Below are 16,776 nucleotides of genomic sequence, written 5' to 3'. Positions count from 1 at the left end.
GGGCAGGACCAGCAGAAGCAGCAGCCCAGCATCCAGGGCTGTGCATCCGGGAAGTCAGTCAGCCTAGCCTGGGGGCCAAGGGCTGGTCCCTGGAACGGAGGTGAGGAGCTCGTATGTGCTGTCTGCTTCGGATTACAGAGGCCCTGGAAAGTGCAACAGAACATTCCAAGTTAATGCAGCAAGAAAGAAGGGGCTATTGTAGTTGTATTTTTATTTTACTTGTCTCTCCTTATTCAATGCAAAGTCTACCTTAAATCTGCTTTTCTCATTTCCTTGCTTCCCTGGCATTTTGCAGAGAACAGAGGAAGCATTTTTATAATAAGCTACTTCATAGCAGTGAACAAGTGTTATTATGTCACTAGTGCTTCACTTTGCTGTAAATTTTCCTCCTTAGCGGTCAGTCAGTTTAAAGGGTTAAAAAACACACATTACTTTTTTGAATTCTTATTTTGCTATTACATTCTAGATGTTCCTAAGCCCCATTTTCTTAATATTCTATTTGATAGGTAAGGGGGGGAAATCATATAACTTTATGACTTTTTTTCTTTTTACGATGGACAATTTCCATACTTTCTCCTTTCCTGGTATTATTTTATGTTATTATTATTATTATTATTATTTTTTTGCAATGCTGGCTGATTTTACCCACTGTTAAAAGTAAATGAAAGAAAATTATCCATAATAGGTTTTATACTTCTGTTGTTTACCATGACTCCATGCCATTGTTTTCAGAAACAGAGAGTATTTGAACATTAGTTATCTTGTGTAACACTGTGTAAAGCACTCATTATTGGAGGGGATGGAGCAGGTTAAAGGTAATATCATGGTTAGTTTTTAAATCATCACCCAAGGATGAAGGTTTTTTCCATTGATTTCTACAGAGAGTGTGTGTGAGAGAGAGATGATAGGGAGGGGTGAAGGGGAGGGAGGGAGAGAAACTGTTGCAAATAAAATGTCATGATCATTAAATGAATAAAAATATGAAATCAACATAAAGTTTAGTAGAAGTTGCATTTATATTGATTCTCAGTATAACATAAGGTTCCATTAAAAAGACAGCAGTAATTATTTCCTTGCATCTCATTAAATGAGACCAAATAACACATAACCTAAATATTTAGGCTAGTAAAACTAATGGGTATTTTTTCACACTGCATTTTTTGTCTCACTAATAACAGATATATTAATTAGAACCCCATTTATTGTGAATGACAGACACCCTCCTTCTGTAATCATGGGCACACGGAGAATGTATTAACCCCCATAACCAAATTACAATAAGAGCAAGGGCACAGCTGGCCACAACAGCAGGAATGCCACCCAGAAGCCTTCTCTCCATGTCTTTCCTTCTGCCTCTTCATACGGGTTTTCAGTGTCTTAGCTTTCCTATCACCATCTGCCTCATACCCTCATCCCAGGTAGGGAGAGCCCTGTTTTACATCCAGCACATTCCAGGGAGGGCTCTGGCCTACAGCCTGCAGAGTGTGGAGCTCAGGGTCTGGTGAGATTGGCAGACCCCCCTGTATGAACATAATGTTAGATGGAGGAAGAATCAACACCCAGAAAGAGAGAGAGGAGAGAGAGATGTTTGTAAACATAGATGTTCACAAGCCAACATTTATCCCACCCTACAGTGTGACAGGCATTGTGCTGACACCGCACCTGCCTTGATTCCCGTAATTATCATAGCAACTCTCTGAGGTGGGAGTACTCTTACCAGCCATTGGGTGGATGAGAAAACTGAGTCTTTGAGAGGTTTGGAGGACACCGTTACCCATGTGACAGAGCTGAAATACCAACTCAGGCTTGTCACTAAACCTGCTGCTCTTAACCACCATAGAATACTAACTTAATTATTCCCAATTATCAAAATGCTTCTAGATATTCAGTAGAAATAAGATTTATTTTCTTTATTTTTCTACTTAAAAATTTACAATAATGACATTTTTAGTCCTTGCCACATGGCTTGGTTGGTTGGAGCATCATCCTGTGCACCGAAAGGTTGTAGGTTTGGTTTCTGGTCGGGGCACATGTCTAGGTTGCAGATTCTATCCCAGATCAACGTTTCTCTCTCACATCTCCTTTTCTCCTTCTCTCTCTTTCTCTTCCTTTCTTTCTCTCTCTTCTTCTTTCTGTAAAATCAATAAAATATATTCTCAGGTAAGGATAAAAATATAAATAAATAATAATTAAATGTCCATAACTCTTTGCCTTGCCCTTTACTGTTGCTTTTTCCTTAATGAAATATCAGGTTGCCTAATAGAATGACATACCAATTTATGTATTTCCTGGCACCAAGGGAAAAGGCATTTAGACAATATTAGACTTTGTCTTTTTAATTTTCACATAAAAACTTGGAAGATAAATTGCTTTCTGGCCTATAGACAAACACAATAGTTTAATTAGCTCCTTAAGTCCAAATTAGATTAGTAAAGTTGTCACGTGTGAAAAAGCACAGAAAAATATAATGTTGCTTTCTTTCCCAGTGTTCTTAACTACAAAGCAGCAATGTGTTTCTTCCCAATTTAAAGTTCTACAATACATATATGGTTAAATGTAATGAACCTATACTTTACCGTAATATAATGAGCCAGCTCAGTAAACCCATTGATTGGGTAAAAATCTCAAAATGTTTGGGCTTGCTAATGAATACCATTGTAATGAAATCGGATTTAAAGAAAGAAATCAACATTCTTGATGAAAAATGATATGATAACCAAGATTGGTTTGATGGATGCAATATTTTATATTAATTGTTCACTTCTGTTATGTTCTGTGGTCATTGTTACAACCATCCACAAATCACATTTGTCTAATAAAAAGATGGTAATAATTTACATGTATGTATTGCATTGCTATCAACATCTGGGATGTTCTTTTCAGATTTTAACTTAAAGAATAGGGGGATACTAATCTCTTTTAATGTTGTGGTGTATTTATTTTGTTGTTCCTCTTAGAATGTTGAATCTTCAAGAGTGACCTAGAGGGTTATTTTGGCAGTTTATAAATATGAGCCATAACTTAAATTCTTTGTAATAATGGCTAAGCTGGGCAAGAATGGGAAGCTCAGGACTTCTTTTGTAGCTTGAGCAATGGGCTGGTATGTCCCACAGGGAAGCAGCCTGGGGAGAGATGGGCAGCAGTGTAGCAAGAAATGGAAGACTGTTAATCTAAGACTCCTGCCCTTTGGCTCTTGAAGGAAAAAGGGTAAATTTTTTTTGTAAGTCAATAATATTGTACGGAGCTTTGTACATTTATTCAACAAGTACTTAGGTATGCCTACCAGGTGCCAGGTGATATTCTAGATAGATCCTGAGGATGTAGCAGTGAACAAAACATCCTTGACCTCCGGGAACTTACCCTTCTAGCTTCTCTTTTTCCCTTTCAGCATCACTCTCCTGCCCCCCATGACCTGCCCCTCTTTGTCCAGCAGATTCCTGACTTGAATAAATTACAAAACTCTAATTACTACCGTTAGAGTGAGGATATTCAGGGAATACTCAGTTACTGAAAATTGAAAGCTGGGTCTTAGGTTACTTAACGAGGTCTTTTTCAGGGCCTCTCAGTAATTCTTGCTCCTTTCTTTAGAGGTTAATCTTTTTTTTTTTTAAATATATATTTTATTGATTTTTTATTTTTTTAAAGAGATGAAGGGAGAGGGATAGAGAGTTAGAAACATCAGTGAGAGAGAAACATGGATCAGCTGCCTCCTGCACACCCCCTACTGGGGATGTGCCCTCAGCCAAGGTACATGCCCTTGACCGGAATTGAACCTGGGACCCTTCAGTCTACAGGCCAATGCTCTATCCACTGAGCCAAACCTGTCAGGGCGAGGTTAATCTTCTTAATAGTCTGTTCTTTCTTCCTCAGCTTCATGCTGGGTTTGTGTACTTTTCCCTTTTAACAGGAACACTATAACTTGTAAGTATTTGGCCTCTCTTTCTACCTTCATTAACTTCTGGTCAGAACTGCTGTTGATCTCACTCCATAGTGTGATCTGTATTCCTATTTCCTCTCCACCCCCAGACAACCCCTCTCCCCCAAATTAATACCTTGCATTTTGGTATTGTGGAAAACGTTCTTTTCTTTGGAGTTTGCTTTTTCCTAAATGCATCTGTTCATATTCACACGCCCTCTTCCCCCCCCCCCCCCCCCCCGCCCCACATACACACACACACACAGGATTTAAGAAGTCCCTTGGCAGCTGGATGGATCCATATCATTTCTATCATATCCCTGCTGAAAGATTTGGGCTACACATTAGCAGTTTAATGTACTTTGACTAGTCTCTTACTATTGTCATCTTTATAATTTATTAGATGAATGTAATTAGAATCATGAAAGTAATCAACTAATGGTACTTGATGATGTACTTGTAATCAGGTTGATAAAGAATTGTTGTCATTTGCCACCATACATAATAGGCAATGGGCAGGATCCTCTTAAACACTGATTATTTCAAATAAATTAGGTTGATCTTAATCATGTAATCAGAAGAAATTTTAAAAAGAATTTATTTCCCATTTTTTTAATCAGAAGCATCTTTTGGACACGGAGAAAAAGAAGGAAAGAGGAGCAGGGAGAAATAGAGGGGAGTGAGGAAAGAGAGAGTGAGAGAGAACAAGTTGAGTGCCCAGAGAAATGGGGCTGCATTGTTTTTGCCCTTGAATTATTGTTTGCTAATTAACTTGGTTTGCTATGTGAAAAACTCTATAGATGTCTAAACTTCCCAGATTTAATAATATAATAATAAAATGAACGAAATCAATGAACTCTTTTGAGGCCCTATTGTGGGCAGGCATGTGCCAAAAGCTTTATACTTATAGATATTAACTGAGATTCAAAGAGATAAGGGGCCTAAGATGAAATAACTAGCTAGTATTGGAACTAACATATGATGTTCTAATCTCTTCTTGTCCAAATTGTTCAGCAGTGAAAAGCTATTCTGGAGAATTATTTTTCTATATGTGTTTTTCTATATTTGTTTTCCTTAATATTTTCTTTTCATCTTATGGTGAAATACAACTGTATGAATATAATGCATGTAAAAAGATACATGCAAATAGTACAAACAAGATAGTTGAAATTAGGATACTTGAAATACTTTTTAAAACATTCTCTCTCACAGTATAACATTTTTTAAAAATGCTTTACTTGGGTATGAGGAGAAGAAAAAATAAATGGGAAGGGTTTCACTTAAAATTATGAAGTTATGCATTCTCAATAAAGATTAAAGCTAAAAATTCCATTCAACTGAACTCAATTCATTAATTATATATTTAGGACAACCAATGTCTAGACTGAGACCTGCAAAACCAAGATGGAAGGAAATGAAAGATGAATCACATAAAGCTTTAATATCTATAGAATAAAACGTCACAATGGAGATAATAGTTGGCAGTGCCATAATTGACAAAGAAAATACAATTAATATGGGACATCTTTATTGCAAGCGCAGGACTGGCTCTAATAGATTACTATCATTAGTTCATAAGAGTATGAAAGCTATAGTTAAGGAGAGCTAGCTGAGTTTGTCTCCCTAGGAAGCTGGATGACCTCGAGTTCATTTTATGGTGATTTGTAATATTTGTGAGGTGCAGAGGAAGTTGCTAATGTGACTGACACAAAAAGGTAGTGTTATCACAATGAAGATTGTGCATTTATATCTTAAAGTAATTTACTGTTTGACTTGATTGTATGTTTCTGACCTGCTTCTCTGTTTCCAGTGGTCAAACAGGAAACCTGTCCGACCAGCTGGCTAGGGAAGAAGGCATCCTTGGGTACTGATGCAGTGAGGCCCAGGGGTTTGGCTGGTGATCTGTGTAACCTGACTTGAGAGTGTCTGCTTATGTGCATCCAATTCCTCTGCCCTTTTGTTGTCAGTTTCTCATGTCTTTGTTTCTGACCCTGGGCTTTGAACTTGACTTTCGTTTCTGTCATTACCTTTTCCTAGTCTTCTAGACTCTCTGTTTTTTTGCCCCTGTCTTTTGGCAGGACTTTGCATTATGCCTTCCTTTTCCTGTCTGAAAACCTAACTTTACCTCAGACATTCTGGAAGCCCTCTGGCCTATGAAATGTTTTGGATTGTCCTTGAAATCATACATCTTTCTTCTGAGACGTTGTTTATGTGCCACACTAATCCTGGACTACAGAAAACATCCTGTATTAAAGATGAATGCCAAACAAACTCAGCTAATATACTTTTCTTCAGTTACTTTTTGTTGTTGTTGTTGTTGTTGTTTGGAACATGATAAATTCATCTTCTTTTTGCATAGTTTTCCCTCATAACTTAAAGCTATTTCTCTCCTAATTATACTCCCAATTTCTCTCTAGGACAATGAAATGAAAAACTGTATTTGGTTTTTATATAGCATGTGAAATTCATGTGAAAGAAAAATTATGTTTTAACTTGTGACATTTCAAGGTTTGCAAATATATTAAAATTTAGAAGTTGCCAAAATCACTGGCCCACTTATTATTCTGTAGCTACTTTCTTCTTTTGAGATGCATCAGGGCATTCTTAGAAGAGGTATAGAGACACTCTTCCTTCCCCTGCTTGGTGTAACTCTGCCTCCCTGTACCCTGGAAGCAACATTTCAAACAATGCTCTTCACACTTGGCTATAAGGAATACAAAATTGATTAAGCTTCCAAATATATATATTTTTTAAATCGCAGAATTGACTCCTGAGGAGACAGCCCAAAAGATTGCGAAAATGCGCAAAGAGGCTTCAGAAGTTAAAGAAAAGTGGGAGCGTCTAAATGCTCTAACTATTAACTGGCAAAAGCAAGTGGACAAGGCGTTGGAGAAAGTCCGAGACCTGCAGGGAGCCATGGACGACCTGGATGCGGACATGAAGAAGGCAGAGGCCATGAGGAATGCCTGGAAGCCCGTGGGCGACTTACTCAATGACTCGCCGCAGGATCACATTGATAAAACCATGGTCAGCATCACTGCATCAGATAAGGGATTTAAAGAGAAGTTTTGTGGCTAAATATGAACAAGTAAATTGAGCCAAATATACAACTTGTTATAAGGGATTGTCTTTGTTTTGTTTTGTTTATTGTTTAAAGTATTATATACAGTAGTACATATATCTTTTTTTTCTCATTGACCTTCCCCCAGCTTCTCCTACTTATAAGGGATTGTTATAAGGTCAGTGCCATTACAGCCTCTGCCAAAATCGGGATATAGAAGATTTTCAGTCACAACAGATGCTTTCCTCTGCCCCTTGTCATCAGAATCCTCCCTCAAAATAGCAGCTCTGACTTTTCCCCCCATAATTTACCTTATTTGTAACAAAATAATTTTTTTTATTCAACTGTGCATCCCTAAACATTTGCTTAGTTTTTAAGAAATATTTTAAAGTCCCCTTTAATCTCTAATATTCCCCCTCCATCTTTTTGCAATGCAACTGTTAAGGCAGCTGAACTGTTTGTTTTATAGTGTTTCTCACAGCTTGGAATTTGCAGAATGTCATCCACATGGTGTAATCTGGCAGATTCCTCTCTACTCTGTATTTGCTGTAAATTGGCATTGAATTTAAGTTTCAATCAAAAGTATCCTGTTTTACTGGTAATTCTTATCTACATATTTTATCACATTGTATATACATGATAGATATACTATATATTGTATATATATATATATATATATATATATATAGCATATCTATACTATATAATATACTCAACTAAACATTTGAGTATATCAATGAAAGATTCGTTTAGGTATAAATTCTGTTTGTGGTCAGGAATTGCCCAAAGTTACAGTATTAGACCTATCATTTGGGCCCACTTTGATACAGTATTCTAGAACATATTCAGAAATGAAGTTGATGGGATTTAATCAGTTAGAGACACAAATAACAGATTTAGAGTATAGTGTGGTTTGTAATAGCATTCTAAACTATATTCTGTCTAGTTAGAAATCAAATCAAAGAATGAACTAGTGACAAATCAGAAGTTGTTAATTGATAATATCTATCATGAATAGGATTTTTATGGCAAAAGACATCCCTCTTTTGTGCACAGATATTGAATAATGCTTTCCCTTTGTTTGTAAACATGTGGCTGAATAGGAAGAGAAGAAAAGTCTAGTTAATTAACTGAATGGTTAGATAAATTAATATATATGTGTTGTGGGGGATGGGGATAATAGTCTTTATGTGCCTAAAACTTTCTCAGCAGTTTACATGGCTACCTCTTTTAATCATCACAGTAATCCCACAAGATAGGTGTTATTTTATGCCCATTTTACAAAGGATGGATTTGAAGATGTTGCTCAAGCCTGCATGGCTAGTAAGTGGTAGAGTTTTCATGATGTTTCTTGCTCTTCACTTTCATTGTAGAGACCTCATTCATAATAACATAATTAAACACAATTTTGATCACCTATTTAAATTCAAAGCTTTAAAAGTTACATATTAAATTTTAAGCTTAAAAATATTATTACTGAAAAAGTATTGGTTCCTGCCATCTTTCATTTTAAATATACATACCTTTCCAGCTACCCAATGAGTTAAGAGAGTTTCTTCCTACAACTGTAGTATCTTAAAAACCATGTCCATGGGTAGATCTGAGTTTCAAATAACCAAGTGAAAATAAAGCTCCTTTGGAAGTTGCATACTTCTTATATTTTATTTTTTATTAATCCTCACCCAAGGATATTTTTTAAAATAATTTTTTAAGAGACTGGAAGGAAGGGGAGAGACACAGAGAGAAATATTGATGTGGGAGACATATCAATAGGGGTTTTTTTTGCCCTTGACTGGAATCGACCCTGGGAACCTTCAGTCCATGGCTGATCCTCTAACTACTGAGCCAAACCAGCTGGGGCTACATCTTATATATAAAAAGTGGTTTTATACACTGAAGATCTTCAAGTCAGTGGTCTACAAAAGCATGCTCGTTTGGACTGCATGATGTCTTTTGGTTAGAGCAAGAATTTATCCATTTGAATTTGTAAGTATCCGTTTTTTTGTGTGCATGTGTGTGTGTGTGTGTGTGTGTGTGTGTGTGTGTGTGTTTAAATCGGTAGTTTTTTTTTTGTTTTGTTAATATATTTTATTGATTTTACAGAGAGGAATTGAGAGGGATAAGAGTTGGAAACATTGATGAGAGAGAGATATCGACCAGCTGCCTCTTGCACACCCCCTACTGGGGATGTGCCAGCAACAAATGTATGTGTCCTTGACCGGAATTGAACCCGAACCCGGGACCTTTCAGTCCGAAGACCGATGCTCTATCCATTGAGCCAAACCCGTTTCGGCTGTAAGCATCCGTTTTCAATATAGAATGATTAGTGTTGGATAACAATAAACAGTTGTATCAGGTTATTAAAGGCCAAAAAGGTTTGGAGTTGTTAATCTTATTTGAGTAGAGAAATTATCCAGCGCTGCATCCAAATCCTTTTGTTCAAATCTCTGCTTACGTGGAAAGCTAGAAAAGTTACAATTAATATTAAGAGAAAGGAATAAACGGTGGATTAATATATTTTTACATTTTCCTAGGGAAAAAAATAAAAACCCAAGTCTTACAGTTGGGGCATTTTATATGTGTTCTCACATATATCCCAAATTCCATCGAAGCTACAGGCAGATGAAAACAAGTACTGATTATTGCTAAATGTTATTCAATATGCCAAAGCAAGTGAGAAACTAAGTCTTTGGGGTAATCAAATACTTTCAACTCCTTAAAATCACCTTGTCTTTCTTGTTTGCATAATCACAGCTGATTGGAGACCAGTCTGGGATTCACATCTGCCAACAGGCTGCCAGACAGGGCCTTTAATACCTGCAGATGTTTCTGTTTTTACGGCCAGAAGACCACATAGATTTTTATTCTCCTATAGGAAAGTGCAGTCAGAACATGATAAATTGCTTCTTTATAATAGAACACATGGCAGAGCTGAGATCATTTTAAAACTTGCTTTATTTCTAGCCCCTTAATTTGGAAGCTTCTACAAACCGAACTATATACTTCTTTAAGAGATTTCTTATTGCCATAAAACACCTGACCACCTCAACAGAAACAAAACCTACAGACCTTGCTTGTCATAGGTCTTTTCATGATTTTTACCTGTGGCTTGTAAGAGAAAAACACTGTTTTATCATTTTGGAAGATTTTAAAATCTGTGGTAATGTTAGAATCTAATTTTAAAATTTTATCTTCTGAAAGGCATCTTTTTGAAGGTCATTTAAAATGTTATAAATCAGAATGTTTTCTAGCATTTTATTTTTAATCTTTAATATCTATATGTTGGTGTTTTACAGAGATATTGATTTTAAAAGCAGATTAAAATTGGGTCCTCCAAGAAGAGAATATTAATGTGTAATATTAAAATCACAACTGAAGAAAGCTTGAAGGGTTTGAGTTCTGTAGGTACTCTGAAAATGAATCTGAGGGACACCAGGTTTCTTCCAAGTCCAGGCTGAAAAATTCTCTTTCCCCATCCTAACTCCCACTTCTCTCTGTCCCGTGGGTCTGTCTCAGTGATTCATTCCTTAGGCCTATGTTGTTAACAAAATCCCTTTGTTGCCTATAACTGCGTTCCTTGCTGGGCTGTGCCAGTATGTGTGTGCATTGTCTGACATCAGCCATGGAGAAAAGCTGTCACAACTCTGGGTTCTTTCTTTTTCCGTTTTGCAGCAGTTCACATATCTTCGTGGGCTTGCCTTCTTCAACCGATTTTGAAATGTTGAGTTCTGGCGATGTCTCTTACCTTTGCAGGTTCATTGTTTCAAATGTATGGGCTGCTCCCTCCACCATCTGTATTTTTCACTCCGACTCTGGCCACAGATCTGTCCCTGCTGAGTCCCCACCTTAGCTTCTTTATGTGCTTTTGGGCATATTCAAAATTTTGAAACACTGAAGCATATTCTCTGATTTGTGTAGAATTAATTTCTTTTAAAAAGTTATATTCTTAATAGTATTCTGATGTTTATCAATCATAATGATTATTGTTAGCCTTATGTGCCTTATATAAGGAAGAGTTCTGTAGGGTAACTAGAAAAGTTTTGGAGAAGAGAAGGAATGAGGGAAATAGTTAAAGGGGCTTTCTTTTTATACTCATAAGGAGGAAGCCAAATTAATACTTGTAGTGTTTTAATAAAATGTTATAGTCCCCAAAGCACTTTAATATACATATTACTTCATTCAACTTGGAGCAATTAAAGAGGAGAAGAAAAGGCATATGTCTAGTCTCTTAAGAGTGTGGATTAGAACCTGAGATCTGATGCCAGTAGGATATTCACAACACCTAATACCCATAAGTTAAATTTAGAACATAGTTAACTCTAATCTTACGATGTACCAAAACAATAAAAGTACACAGTTCTATTTTTAGAACCCATTCTGTTCCCAACCCCTTATTGGCTTAATCTTGCTTAAAAAATAATTGTTGGGGTCTGTGTCAATAGAAAGGAAGTCTGCCCCTCTTGTATTACAAACCTTGTGCTGAATTTTGCCAGGTGCCTATCTCAAGAAGCTTCCATTCTACGGGGGGAGAAGGGACAGGGGAAGCATTAGGAAAATGGATGCTTATACTTTTATGTACTAAGCTCTGATGAGGAAAGATATTTAAAATACATAACAATTGGATGGTATGGCATCAAACAATCAGAGTGGCCTCCATTATAAAACCCAGTTTGTGGTTCAGACAGGTGCTAGTTGAATGTCCTGGCTGGGTTGAAAAGGCAGAGAGAATCCTGGGAAATCTCTGGGAGGGGCCTGAAGGAAATCTTTTCAGATATGGTGTGCATGTGAGCACTTGAGTGGAGTCTTAAAGGATCTAGGCAGATAGTTGGAAAGGGAGAACTTGAGCATAGAGGCAGGTAAAATTATGTGAAGAATGGAAAAAAGGTAGGGTTTCTATTGTTCTGCTTGGTCTCTTAGGACAGATGACTGTCATGGTCCTAAGTATTATTATTTTTTCTTTCCCTCTCACATACCCTCCTCATCCCAACCCATACCACCTCCGTACTGTGCCCGAGGTGGCATTTGTCAGTTCGAAGCTTCATTTCCCTCCTTTCCTGAAGACTCCACTCTTCCTACCTCACATCTAATCTCAATGATCACAAATTCTTTTGAAAGAGACAACCTCCTCTCCTGTACATATAGGCATCAGTTTTGTGGTTAAGGAAGATGGTTTTACTGGCCACTTTTAAACTTAATTTTCAGTGAAAACTTGTTAAAATCAAGTTGCATCAGTGAAAAAAATATTAAGGTAGCCATTTGAAGAAAGAAAAGAGAAGGAATTATGGAAGAAATTTAAAGATAAAATCAAGACTAGAAATTAGTAAAGTAGATTATAGTGGCAGATATTTTCTAGATTAAATCATGAAAATTTATCATGAAAAATTTGAAGGAAATACATAATCACTTAAATGTGTTTGCATTATAATCTTTCTTGTCATGTCATGTCTCAGTTTGTCTGTGATATAAAAGCAGACTCTTTCGCTGGTGGTCTTGATTGCTGAAGACCAGATTTGAATTGTCTATTAAACAACAGTCATTGGCCTCTCAGCTGATCTTGCCATTGGAAAGTTCAAAATACATACCACCTTCCATTATATTCTTTTCTGATGTCCTCCTTATTGTCCTTTTCTTCCAGGCATTTAGAGAAGAAATTGCACCAATCAACCTAAAAGTTAAAACAGTGAATGATTTATGGAGTCAGGTGTCTCCACTTAACTTGCACCCATCTCTGAAGATGTCTCGCCAGCTAGATGACCTTAATGTGCGATGGAAACTTTTGCAGGTATCATCAGCTTATTCCTCTTCATAATTCAGGCTTAAACCTTGGTGGACCTTTAAATCATACCTCACTAGTCTGCCACACACCATCATTTTTTATTTTATTTTATTTGTGTGTTTGATAATGGATTCATAGCATGTGACCTCAGTCGTCTTTCAGTATCTTGAACTCAAAAGCCTCATTTATTTATGAGAATAAGTTTTAATGTAATTTTTGGTGTACTGTTCATATGATATTTGTAGGAAATTGCAAAAGGTCAAATAAATCACAGTAATTGAAACATACGGTAGGTCACAGAAACATTTTCCCCATAATGGCTTATAAAGGAGTCATTTTTCTTAATTTAATCATGTATTTTTTGCTTCTTTTGAAAAGTTATGAAAGTCTCCATCTTTCTTTCTGCAACTGCTTGTTCTTTAGGTGTCTTGCACAATTTTTGCAGCCAGCACCTTGATATAGTATTGTGGTGTTTAACGTTAGCTCAGAGATCTTAGCTGCTGCAATGCAGTTATTTTAATGACTCTATATATTCTATATATTACTTGCTTGTCCCAGATTTAACCCCGAAGAACTAACCAAACCTGAAAGAACCCTCTCTATTACTGGGTACCAGCATTTGCCAGTCACTGCCCTTTGAACCATCTTTGTGGAGCTTTGACACATTCAGGGGCCAGTTCTCAAGACTCATAATAATTTTTTTTGGAAACTAGCAGAATCATTTGAGTGGGAGAAAAAAAAATGATTTTTACTAATTTTTCTATTTTCTGGTCCTAAATTGTGATATTTAATAATACAAGTGTACTTTGAGGTGGCACACAGAAACATTTGAAGGCATAATGGGTTTCTGAATTAACTCAAACATTAAAACACACAATGGGTTTATATTTTCTTCCTGAAATTGAAGTGGTATGAAATGAGTTGTATGGTATTAGACAGTCCTTTTTGTCTTTGAAAGAGTATTAATAATCTGGGATTAGTAAGGCAGGATACTAAACTCAATGTAAATGTGCTTTTCTAATAAGTGGAAGACAGAAATGTTTGACCAATACTCCTTTTTTCTTCTTTTTTATTTCTCTAATGCATCATTTTAATGTAGGTATTCCTGTGGTCCATCTTGATTTCCTTCTCATTCTGCTTCTGTTATCATCATCGGAAAAGATTAGAAGTCAGGGAATATGCTCAAAACAGGATATGTGTTCTGCCTTCTTTATTTCTGAGCCTGGTGGCTGCTAGAACTCAGATGCTAGTTGCTGGTTGAATAAGTGGGGGAAATCTATGCTGCCAGACAATACTGTTAAATTTCAGAAGTAGCATATTGTTTTCTCCTCCTGAATGTAAAGTGTATCATAGGAATACTTTTTGGCCTTAACAAAAAAAGTACTTGCTCTTGCAACTTAAATAGCCAACCATGAGAAACTAAAACTGCCCAGTGAGGTTGGCAGACTAAATAGAACAGCTTACCAGCACTACAGAAGCAAAGACCAGGAAAAGAGACATAAAAATGTCAGTAACAAATGTGTGCATTTGTTATTGATTGGCAATAGTTTCTTTGCATTTTCATAATGTAGAGAGTTAATCATACAATCTGTGTAAACAAATGCACAGATAAACAGTTTGTTGGTGCATGAATACCCTTAAATCAAGATGACTGGACACAAACTTGGAGGAAAATAAGATATTCCACAATCATCTGTTTTATCTGTCTGTCTATCTATCCATCCATCATCTATCTGTCTGTCTATCTATCAATCATCTATCATCTAATTCAGCCATATTTCTGTTTTTCTATCTATGTTATCCCTTGGAATATTTTAGATCTTCATTTGCTCCCCATAGCACTTTTTGTCATCTTTCTTACAAAAGAGAGATGAATAGCCACTGACCTTGTGGCCACATCTTCTCTTAAGATGTTTTTGACCTTCACAGCTCTTGAGGCAATGTAGAGTGACAGTAAAGGCATAGATCCTGGCACCTGATGTGCTGGTTATGAATATTAGCAAGATTCATACTAACTTTATGTCCTGGGCACTTCTGTATGTCTCAGTGTCTTCAGCTGTGAGATGGTGATCATGATAAATAATGCCAATTATGTTGATTATGAGGATAAGAGAGTTCATTCCTAGAAATTGCTTAGAAGAGTGCCTGGAACTATTTGCTGTTACTTGGTACCAAAAAGAGTCTGCTTTCATCCCTGCACTTTGATTTTAGAGATGGAGGAGGAATCTGTACAAGCAGTCATAATCATGGGCAGTAAAGCCTTTATAATAATGCTTAAATCTGGAACATTATTTAAGTTATTGCTTTGAAATCAAATTATTTTTGGGGTGTGATATGCAGGTTTCTGTGGATGATCGCCTTAAGCAGCTTCAAGAAGCCCATAGAGATTTTGGACCATCTTCTCAGCATTTTCTCTCCAGTAAGTACTGACAAACTTGACTGAAATTCATGAAATGAATGAATCAGCATGCATTTTCAGCATGCAAGAAGCCATATTCTTTGCTATAAATATGTTTACTTATATGAATAAATATATTATTTATTGGTTCTTATTTAAGAACAATTGGTAACAATTGGTAAATCTTTGAAGTGGAGCCAAGGTAACTTGTCTTTAGCTGTGGCATTCCACTGAACCATCATCCTATACAATAAAAGGCTAATATGCCAATTGACTGAATGGCAGAACGACTGGTGGTCCCTATGATGCACACTGACTATCAAGGAACAGACGCTCAATGCAGGAGCTGCCTCCTGATGGTCAGTGCATTCCCACAGGGGAGCACCACTCAGCCAGAAGCCAGGCTCACAGCTGGGGAGCACAGCAGCTGTGGCGGGAGCCTCTCCTGCCTCCATGGCAGTGCTAAGGATGTCTGACAGCCAGCATTTGGACATCCCCTGAGGACTCCCGGAGTGCCAGAGGGCACAGACTGGGTTGAGGGCACGACCCCCCCCCCCCCACTACTAGTCTATTATAACTACCATATCATATTATCATTGTTGTCACATGCAAAGGTTATGAACTTTTTCATAATAAAGAAATACTTTTTGTATTTTAAGATTTTAAATTAATTTTTCTCTTTCAAAAGCACTATTAGTTTAAAATGCACCTGTGCCTTTCAAAGTAAAACTTCATTCCCCATAAATCTTTAAATGAGAAGATTTTGAGTTGTTTGGCTCACTGCAATTTTGAGTTGTTAGGCTTATCTTAGATAGGTCATCTTTGAGTGATCTATAGCACCTCCTGGAAGATAATGTCTACTGGCATGGCAGGATGCATTTCTAAAGTTTGGATACCATCAATGTTGATGAGATAATTAAGTTTGCAATCTACTCATTTGGTATGAATCACTCCAGATTTCTTAAACTTAATTTTATAGAATATAAAGCTATGTGCTAAGACCAAATTAAAGAGCATTTCACGAGGAACTGAGACTCTATTTACACTTCTGTTATAAGGATTAGTCATCAATTAGTACTGATGAAACTTTTTACTTAGTAACTATTCTTTCATAATAAAAATTAAAGTCATATTTCTTAGAAAATAAAACATTGTAAACATTGTGAATCTCAAGTGCTTTGCCTTCTTTTGTCTAGCATTGACAGTCTAAGGAGGTCAACAAGTTCAATTACTTCGAGGTGGCATTAGAAATTGGACCTGTGTTGCTCTTTTATTGCTTCAAATGAATTTTTAAAGTGACTGTTTCTTTAGCCTTGGAGATTTTATAATTATAGTAATCCAGCTGGCAAACCGGAGCATTTTTCATTGAATTTGCTGTAAAACGTGGTCAGTTGCTTTGCATTAAGGCATAAGGCTGTGGGTTAGCAGTGTTTCCAATAATCCCCTTTGTTTCCTCAGCTTCAGTCCAGCTGCCGTGGCAAAGATCCATTTCCAATAATAAAGTGCCCTATTACATCAAGTAAGTTGATTTTAAGTCTCCTTTACAAACCAAGAAAATAAAGTGATATTGATTACTTAATAGGCTATTTTTCTACAACTTTTTAAAAAAGCAAAAACTTAGTTCT

At 36.6% G+C, this 16,776-nt stretch overlaps 1 protein-coding gene across 1 annotated transcript in view; it reads left to right on the top strand.

Annotated features, from left to right (window-relative positions):
- LOC311616098 (utrophin-like) overlaps window positions 1–16,776 on the top strand; it is a gene marked incomplete at its 3' end in the record, with an annotated part of 88,750 nt that overhangs the window by 13,883 nt on the left and 58,091 nt on the right. The window contains exons 3-6 of the mRNA XM_084907325.1: window positions 6,678–6,943; window positions 12,613–12,759; window positions 15,094–15,172; window positions 16,610–16,670. Of these exons, the coding sequence (XP_084763451.1) occupies window positions 6,678–6,943; window positions 12,613–12,759; window positions 15,094–15,172; window positions 16,610–16,670 (553 nt within the window). The remainder of the gene's footprint in view (window positions 1–6,677; window positions 6,944–12,612; window positions 12,760–15,093; window positions 15,173–16,609; window positions 16,671–16,776) is intronic.

Source organism: Pipistrellus hanaki (genome assembly GCF_964339955.1).
Source record: "Pipistrellus hanaki genome assembly, contig: scaffold_57, whole genome shotgun sequence".
NCBI lineage: Eukaryota > Metazoa > Chordata > Mammalia > Chiroptera > Vespertilionidae > Pipistrellus > Pipistrellus hanaki.
The sequence above is the reverse complement of the archived record's forward strand: the minus strand, read 5'-3'. Positions and strand labels throughout refer to the sequence as shown.